At 43.5% G+C, this 9,668-nt stretch overlaps 1 protein-coding gene across 1 annotated transcript in view; it reads left to right on the top strand.

Moving 5' to 3' along the window:
* Positions 1-9,668, top strand: part of Ephx4 (epoxide hydrolase 4) — a 29,788-nt gene that overhangs the window by 19,054 nt on the left and 1,066 nt on the right. Inside the window, exons 5-6 of the mRNA XM_031342230.1 lie at positions 1,705-1,808; positions 6,767-6,915. Coding sequence (XP_031198090.1) covers positions 1,705-1,808; positions 6,767-6,915 — 253 coding nt within the window. The remainder of the gene's footprint in view (positions 1-1,704; positions 1,809-6,766; positions 6,916-9,668) is intronic.

The raw sequence follows: 9,668 nt of genomic DNA on the forward strand, positions 1-9,668 counted from the left end.
AAAAAAAAAAAAAAAAAGAAAGAAAGGGAGGAAGAGTCTTCCCTGAGACCATGCAGATGGTCACTCTGACCAGTGGGAATGAGGGCTGACCAGATCTGGACTAGTGAGCGTAGTTGTGGCTGAGGTGGGATGCAAACCTGCAGAGTTTCTGGATCCGAGTCACAGTGCACCAATGTTGTGATCATAAAAAGAGAAAGAGCTATAAGAATATGTTCTGGTGGGGTTTCAGGGAAGGGAGTGTCTCAGCAGGCCCATGCCAAGGCGCCTCTTCCCCCTGAGGGACCAGACACACACCAGTATAGCATAGAATAGAGTTTATTTAGGGCGTGGGGAATTCACAAAACATCTAGCATAGCAATGGCCAGTATTCCTAAAACATCCAGACAAAATGAAAACTAAAACCCAAGTGTCCGTAGCAAGCAGAAAAGAACACAGTATCAATCAGGCCCTGTGTGATTAGACTTCTGCTTTGTGTTCAGTGTCTTGCCAAATAATTAAAATACTTACCATTCCATACCCACCCAGGCAGGCTCCTCTTCCTGATCCATCTCGCTAGCCTCCTCCTGCCCTGAACACTGGCAGGGCTGGCTTTCTATCTGCTGCTAGCCTATCTCAATTCCAGGACCTGTCTGTCTCCCTCTCACCATTCAAAACTAAGCCCACTGTCAGGTGCCATATCCAGAAGGCTTGTCTGGCCATCGTTATTGATGATCTCCCCACCCTCTGTCCCCACTATCATTCTCTCTTTTTTTTCTTTTTTTCTTTCTTTTCTTTTTTGTTTGTTTGTTTTGAGACAGGGTTTCTCTGTGTAGCCCTGGCTATGCTGGAACTCACTCTGTAGATCAGGCTGGCCTTGAACTCAGAAATCCACCTGCCTCTGCCTCCCAAGTGCTGGGATCAAAGGTATGCACCACCACTGCCCAGCACCACTATCATTTTCAATAAGATTACCTTGTTCTGTGTTCCATGTGATATGTGTTGCTGGGGATTGATTCCAGAGTCTTGTGCACACAAAGAAAAGCACTCTGCTACTTATACACACGTGTGTAATGAAACCACCAAACTGTACCACTCCGTGGGCAGAAAGAAAAGTTTACTGAGAATCAATAACCTATTGGGAGACTGCCAAGGCTATCTGTGGGGTGGAGGATGGGAGTGGCCAAGAGAAGAAGAAGGAAAGGAAGCAGGTTGTATATGACAGCCAGAAGGGTAGGCTCTTTGAGATGATACCAGCTGTTTGGATTAACCAGGAACTAGATGCCCTTGCCCATGGTAGTTGGGAACAGAACAAGGGAGGTTCTTTGTAAACAAAAGCCACCTTGAGGTTTCTGTTTACCCAGCCAAAGTCCTTCTGTCACTAGAACTGCCATTTTGAGGGGCCCACTTTGGATCTTATGCCACTGAGCTGTATGGTTGTTAGGTCTGGGATGATGAACTTCAGGGACTAGCTGGGTAATTCAGGCTTCTTGCTCCCCAAGGAGTGAAATCTTGGTAGAGGGGAACTTTCTTTTCACTTGAAATGCTATCCATTTTCTAGACACTGGAAATGCCAATCAGAATAAAAGAAAAAGGGTATTTGGAAGCCTTGCTTGTGGATTCTTTAATGGGATTGTCTAAAAATGGAAATGGGTGTAAGAAGAAGTTCTCTCAATTGTCCCTAATTTACATCTCTTGGATGATGCCAATGTGGTGCTTTAATTTCAGAGTATATACTGCGATGCCCTGCCCAGCTTCTCAGATCCAGCTCTTATTACTTCTTCCAAATACCATGGCTCCCAGAACTTATGTTCTCAATTAATGATTTCAAGGTAAGTTAAACAAATACTTTATTATTATCACTATCATTTATGTCAAATATTTTAACAAAAATCCATCTTTAAGAATGAAAAATAAAATAAAATAGTATGACTTAATTAGTAGATCAAATTACTGTCCTATTATTGTGAGGAGGCACCATTATTGTTAAATAATGTTAAATAATTGTTAAATAAGTTACCAAGGCAACTTATTGTTAAAAGATATTTGATTAAACTATGAACCATGAAATTGTGTTATTAATTGGCAAAACCTGTTTTTACTCGTGGTGTGGTTCAGCCCTAGCATACACCTTTAATCCAAGACCTTCCTGTTTATTGTAATCAGGATTAAAGTCAACCACAGGTCAAGAGGCGGAGCAAGCAACCAGTTGACAGAGAGTGATCACAGGAAAAAGCAGAGTATGAGAGGAGTCAGGAGGACAGAGAGAGAAGTGCACTGCAAGTAGAAGGGAGCAGACATTCCATTTGAAGGGGTTTTTGAGCCATCATGGAGAAGGAGGTTTTCTCCTCTTGGAATGTCAGCTGCGGAAGGTCAGGTTTCTCTGCCTCTCTGAGCTAAGATGCTTTTACCCCAGCATCTGGCTCCTGAGTCTTTATTGGAAAAATTGAACATCTGAGATTTTTTTTTTTTAAACAATTTATAAAAGACAGCATTGAATTTGGGACTCTGTTACAGTCTCAGAGACTCAGTCCATTATCATCACAGTGGGCAGTATGGCACCAGGCAGCCAGACATGACTCTAGAGCAAAAGCTGAGAGCTCATATCTAATCCATAAGTTGCAGGCAGTGGGGTGGGGGCTAGTGTGGACTTTTGAAACTTTAAAGCCCACAGCACAGTGGCACCGACTCCAACAAGGCCATACCTCCTAATCCTTCCCAAACAGTTCCACCAACTGGGGACCAAGCATTCAAACATGGGACTATAGAGGCCATTCTCATTCAAACCACACAGGAGGTTTAAAAGATGCTCTATCCGGCTTACTTATCTTTATATCTCATTGATGTGTTTGAAAGACTGGCTGTTCAGCTTTGTATCTTATTACCATCTAGAATTTCAATCCAGTAATGTTCTCCTTCAGTTAAAGAATTAAAAAGCAGGAGAAAAAAAACCTTTTAACAAGATAGGCATCAACAGAGAAATCTTAAACCCAGCAATCAAGAGCAGACAACATTAGCATCTGAAGGTGTTTAATGGGACTGAGGAGACACACATGCAGCAGGGATAGAGAGAAAGATAGCTTGGGAAACCAAGACCCCCATCTTCTGCAGTGCTGGGGTTATTTAAATCCCTGGAAGGTCTCCCTCTCCTAATTTAGGGTAGTTCAGTTTGAAGGACAGAATGGTTGGTTGACCTGTATCTGTTGTTTTAAGCTGCTAGGTTTTTGTATCAGGTCAGGAAGGTAAGAAGCAGCTGGCTACCTTGGAAGTTCTACTGTGTAAATATGTTGAGCAGGTCCATCAGCAGGATAGGAGAAAAAGACAATTTAAACTTAATTTTTTAAATTTAAGTTCAATTTCTCAGGCTGTTTTAAATTTCTGGGCACAAGAAACCCTTCTGCTTCATCCTCCTGGCTAGCTAAAACTGGGGAGTCATACCAACACACTGGACTGTTGGGATTTTTAAAATGATTCAAATCCCTTGTTTCTTTGCTTTTCTTTTAAAAGGGATAGCGACACATACCTGTAATCCCAGCACTCAGGAGGCAGAGGCAGAAAGATTGCCACTTGAGTCTAGCCTGGCCTACACAGTGAGTGCCAGACCAGACAGATGCTGTCTTAATAAACAAACAAGCAAATAAAGTTGAAGCAACTAGGTTGCCTCATATTCCCTCCCTGGCTGCTTCAGTGTTGTACCCAGGCTTTTCCTGTGTTATAGATGCTGGTCTAGAGGCTTAATTGGGTTTTAACTTGACAAGGATTCTCAAAAGGTGATACAATATATTTCCTCATGAGTCCTCTCAGTTGTATTGTATGTATGTCTTCAGGGCTGACCACTGGCACTGGACAACCAATTCGAGTGCTTTTCCTTGGGGACAGCCACCTCTCCTGTCCCCACCTTTCCTCTTTTGCCTAGAGTTCTTTTTGTAGAGTTGAGGCCCCATGGGTTTTCTCCATCTGCTGTGCTGTGTCCATCGATACCATCCTGGGTCAGCTCATGTTCTGGCAGTCTTGTTGGTGAGACTTGTGGGTGCAGCTTCTGTCATTATTAGGAGACACTCTCACAGTAAACTCCCTGATCCCCTGGCCCTTAAAATATTTCTGCCCCCTCTTCTGAAATGTTCAATGAACCTTGAATGTGGAAATATTTTGTAGACGTGTCCACTGGGACTGGGGTCCATGATTCTGCATCTTGATTGGTTGTGGTTTTCTGGAGTGATTCTGTCTGTTGCAAAGAGAAGTTCCCTTGATGAGGCACAAAGACCATACTTATCTGTGGGCATAAGGTCAAATATTTATATGTTGCTAGGGATTATGCTGATTTAGTAAATTAGAAATTGTAGATTCTCCTCTAACAGCCATGGCTTCACTAGCACTGAGTTAGCTATGTTCCCAGTACCAGTCATGGCATCCCTCTTGTTGGACAGGTCTTAAGTCCACTTAGAGAGTAGTTGGTTATCATCAGCGTATAAGTGACATTATTGAGCCCTGCCTTAGTGTTGGCTTGTCACCCTGATCCTTGATGTGGTTCATAGGTTTTAGTGCTGGGTAGGATTGCTGGTGGCTTACCTCCTGAGGACTAGCTTGCGTGGTGCCTTCTGGTACCATGCAAGCTAGTCTTCAGGGATGGATATTCAGGTCAAGTTCCAGCCTAGGGGTCTCTGAATCCCATTTCTGAAGTGCATGGTGTCTTCTGTACTAAAGATTTACCTTTCACCGTTTGGGGCAACCAAGAGCAATAGCAATAGCTTGTGTGATTTGGGAATCACTTAGAGAAACTCAAAAGTGAGCTTCTCATGTCTGGTATTGGATTTTTTGTTAGGTAGTCTTTGACTGTTAGAGAGAGCACTGTCAATTCAAATCCAGGCATATGTGTATTTATACATAGGATTATATATATTATGGAGTTTTTAGGTAAATAGTTAATAGTATATTTTTGCATCTTTTCCAAACATCCTTACTGTTATTTTATCTACCCCCTTCTTCTGTATCAACCTCCCTGCCTCTCCCTAAAGAATACTTCCTTTCTCATTTCCTGATCAGATCACATGTGCCCTGCCATTCCCTTCTCTTTTGCTCAGCAAGTCTCCTATCCCGGCAATGGTCCTGATTTCCTTTCTTTGTTTCTATAGCTTCTACAGGATATACACTCACATCTGATGATCTGGAGCTAGGAGCCTCCACTAAGAGAGAACATGAGACTACCTCTAGGACTCACATTTTAAACAAAGACGACAATGGCCCTGAATAGGTTGTCTGTGCATTGGGAAATGATGGCGTAGAGCAGTGCTCCATGAAACAAGGGTGGATAGCTGGGGCAAGTTAAAAGCTTGCAATTGGGATTTTAAAGCCAAATGACAAAACTGACTAGAAAACAGCAGCAGAGATGGTAAGGACACCAAAAGGCCATCTCCTCAAACTCCTACTTACTTAGGAAACTGCTGGGAACTGGGCTATGAACTTGGCTATGAAGTAAAGTGTTTGCTACTATGGTTTGAGTAACTTTGAAAGAAGGATCTTTCTGGTCACTAAATAGTACCTGAAATATGAAGGAAGGGTTTGGCAGAAGAACTACCTGGCGGGGTCTTATAGAATGACAAGAGGCACCAAGATAGGATGCTTTTCAGTAGGGTGAAGTACGCAAAGAGATCGAAAAGGAAGAAGAAAAAAGTTAGGGAAGCGGAAATGTGAATTGTATCTATCTATAAGCAATGAGACTTTGAGCTAGAACAAAAGTTACAAGTTATCACTGCCTATCAGCTACCATATCTCCCACATCAATATCCATATCCACATCAACTACCATGTCCCCACATCAGCTACCATGTCCCCACATCAACTACCATGTCCCCACATCAACTACTATGTCCCCCACATCAACTACCATGTCCCCACATCAACTACCATGTCCCCACATCAACTACTATGTCCCCCACATCAACTACCATATCCCCACATCAACTACTATGTCCCCACATCAGCTACCATATCCCCCACATCAACTACCATATCCCCTCATCCCCCCAACATCAACTGCCATATCCCCCCAACAACAACTGCCATACTATATCCTCCCATTTTTTGAGACAAGGCTCATGAATGCCAGCATGGCCTTGACTGAACTGGTATGTAGAAAGATGATCTTGGCTTCTGATCCTCTTGACTCTACTTCCAAAGTGCTGGGATGACAGGCATGCCAGGCAGGCTCTCTGCCGAGAGAACCGGTCCAGCCAAGCCTCTCAGGGCTGAGAGGGATGGTGAGTGTTGCGGCTCGGATCTCCTGCCTCTGGAGAATAACCATCCTGAGCCGGGAGTCTGTCAATGCAGGAACTCAGTTTTATGTATCAATCCTTTCTTTATAAAGGAGTGAGAGAGAAGGCAGAGTTTTCTGCTGAGGTGAGATGACATAGGGGGAGGGGAAAGTTGACAAGGAGTATGGGGTGACTGACAGAGCCAATACTCTATGTCAGCAGGAGCTAGGCAAAGGCAGGCTTAAGCAGGTTGTGCTGAGTCACTCCAGTACGGAAATGACTGAGACAGTTTACAAAACTCGAGCCAGGCTCAGGTTTGTCCTCAAGGCCCAAACCAGGGCCGAGTAGAGCCCAACACAGGCATGTGCTACCCTGTTCAGTTTTAGTAGTACTAGAGCTCAAACCACATGCACATTTTTGTGCATGCTATTCAAGTACTCTACCAATTGAGATACACTGTCAGCCCCCAGCTCCCTTTAAAGTAAGAGTTTATTATCAGATTATTGACAATTTTAAATTATCCTCTTTTGCTTAATTAGGCTTTGAAACACCTGTTTACCAGTCAGAGCACTGGCATCGGAAGGAAAGGACGCCAACTGACAACAGAAGATCTAGAAGCTTATGTTTATGTCTTTTCTCAGCCCGGAGCACTAAGTGGTCCAATTAACCACTATAGAAACATTTTCAGGTCAGTATAATTTCTTTTAGGTTAAGTAAAATACTTCAATCTAAAAGGTAATACTTTGTTATTTTAAATTAAGTTTATTGCTTATTTAGAATGTCATACACATTTCCCCATAGACACATCATGTTCTGTGTGTGTGTTGTGTGCCTGTGCATATGCATGTGTGCGTGTGTGTCTGTGAGTGTGTGCATATATGTGCAACTGTGTGTGTCTGTATATGTGTGTGTGCATATGCATGTGCATATATATCTCTGTGGGTATATCTGTGTGCATGTGTGTCTGTCTGTGTGTGTGTGTCTGTCTGTGTGTCTGTTTGCACATGTGTGTGCACACACTTGTGCATATGTGTGCCTGTGTGTACATCTGTATGCCTGTGTGTCTATGTGTGTGCATGTCTTTGTGTATCTGCCTGTGTGTGTCTACACATGTGTGCATGTGTGTATATGTATCTGTGTGTCTCTGCATGTGTGTCAGTGCACATGTGTGCCTCTGTGTCTCTATGTATCTGTGTGTATGCACACATGTTTGCATATGTGTGTGCAAGTCTTTGTGTGTCTGCATGTGTGTGAGTGCATACATGTGTACATGTTTGTGTGTGTGTCTGGTGTGTGCACACACATGTGCATATGTGATAGTGATGTGCTCATACTACGCAGTGCCTGTGTGGCAGTCAGAGACAACTTGGTGTCAGCCTTCACCTTCTAGCACACTGTATGAAGCAGTCTCTTTTGTTTTTCTGCTACACACCCAAACTAACTGCCCCGAAAGCTTCTAGGGGCTCTCCTGCTTATGCTTCCCATCTCTCCATAGGAGTGCTGGGACTACAGATGTTTATACTCCTTGTTTACCTTTGCATGCATTCTGTAGACTTGAACTCAGGTCCTCATGGTTGTGTAGCTGGCCCTGAGCCATCTCCCTAGCCCCAGACCCAATAAATTTCTTTCATAGAAAATTTAAGCCAGGCAGTGGTGGCACATGCCTTTAATCCCAGCTTGGGAGGCAGAGGCAGGCAGATTTCTGAGTTCTAGGCCACTGTGGTCTACAGAATGAGTTCCAGGATAGCCAGGGCTACACAGAGAAAACCTGTCTTGAAAAAAAAAAATTTAAAGCATGGAAGAGTGGAGAGTAAAAGATTCCCATGTGGCCATTGCTTGTTTTATCCATGATTCTAGTCTCTTATTCCTTCCTAAGTAAATAACTGCAGTCATGAATCCATGGTTACAAACACACAGAAAGGCTTTGGAAGAAACACAGGCCAAGGAGAGTGAGCTGGAAAGGGAGACTTCGGGGACTAGAGCTGTGTAGGAGACGGGGTGGGGCTTTTTTATTATTATTATTATTATTATTATTATTATTATTATTATTATTATTACTATTTTGCTTTTTTTTGTTGTTTTGTTTTGTTTGAGATAGGGTTTCTCGGTTTCTCTGTATAGCCCTGGCTCTCCTGGAACTCACTCTGTAGACCAGGCTGGCCTCGAACTCAGAAATCTGCCTGTCTCTGCCTCCCAAGTGCTGGGATTAAAGGCATGCGCCACCATTGCCGGGCATGGGTGTGTGTGACTTTATGCAGCACAGATAGGGCTGGTGTGTCAGAAGTACTAGGTTGGGAGGATAGGAAGAGTGTGGCACCAGGGAAAATAAGAGTTGAATATTTTTAGTATCTTTAAACCAATATTGGGAGATAAAATAAAAAACTACCAATTCAAAAAGAGTCAGAAAAAGAGGAGAAAGGCAAGGAAACTGATATGAACTAAGATAACTAAGACAACAGTAGCAGCCTGGCATGGTGATGCCAGCACTGGAAAGGCTGAGGTACGAGGAGCATAATTCAAGGCCAGCGTGGGCTACACAGTACAATCCTGTCTAAACAAAAAATTCAGCAAGTCGGAGTCTTGGTTTCTTTTCTGTCGTGTGAACACTCTGGTGCACACCATTTGAGGGGAAAGGATTTGTCTTAGCTCACAGTCTCAGGTTATAGAAATTATAATCATGATCAGAAAGTCAAGGATCGAAGACCCACCTCACCCCAGAACAGAGTGTTTTAAGTGGCTGTAGGAGGAAAAGCAGCCTTACCTTCCTGCCCTTTCTGAAGTGTGTTGCTTGTTTGCTTTTACTATCATTGTTCACTAGGAATCCTTGTACTACCAGGAGAAAGTACTGTGAACTCCCGGAGATGCGGAGCCTGTAAATGGCAGATTCTTGACTTTGTTTGGGTTGGATTGTTGTTGTCCTTCTTGCTTTCTTATTTAGAAGTGTTTAACTGTATAGCCTTGGATGATCTTGGACAAATTTCAGTTTTGTAAAAGCTAAATATGATTGGTTTTGTGTGTGAGTGAGTAGGTGTGTGTGCATGTGGGGGCCACCACCCAGTAGCCATGCACCTTGCTTATTCAGATGGTTTCTTACCAGGAAGCAGGGGTCTGATAATTATACCAGGCTGGCCAGTCAGGAGACCCAAGAGACCTTCCTGCCTTGGCTCTGCAGACTGTAGGGCAGGCTAGCTCTTCCTGCCCTGGCTCTGCAGACTGTAGGGCAGGATAGCCCTTCCTGCCCTGGCTCTGCAGACTGTAGGGCAGTCTGCTTTTTTCACCTGCTGCTGGAGATCCAAGCTGTTTCTTTACTGAAAATGGCTGTGAAGCACTGCATGCAATGAAGAGTTGACTTGGGTCTTGTTAGATGAAGAGCTGACTTGGGTCTTGTCAGATGAAGAGCTGACTTGACTCTTGTTAGATGAAGAGCTGACTTGGGTCTTG

Source organism: Mastomys coucha, unplaced genomic scaffold (genome assembly GCF_008632895.1).
Source record: "Mastomys coucha isolate ucsf_1 unplaced genomic scaffold, UCSF_Mcou_1 pScaffold22, whole genome shotgun sequence".
NCBI classification, from domain to species: domain Eukaryota; kingdom Metazoa; phylum Chordata; class Mammalia; order Rodentia; family Muridae; genus Mastomys; species Mastomys coucha.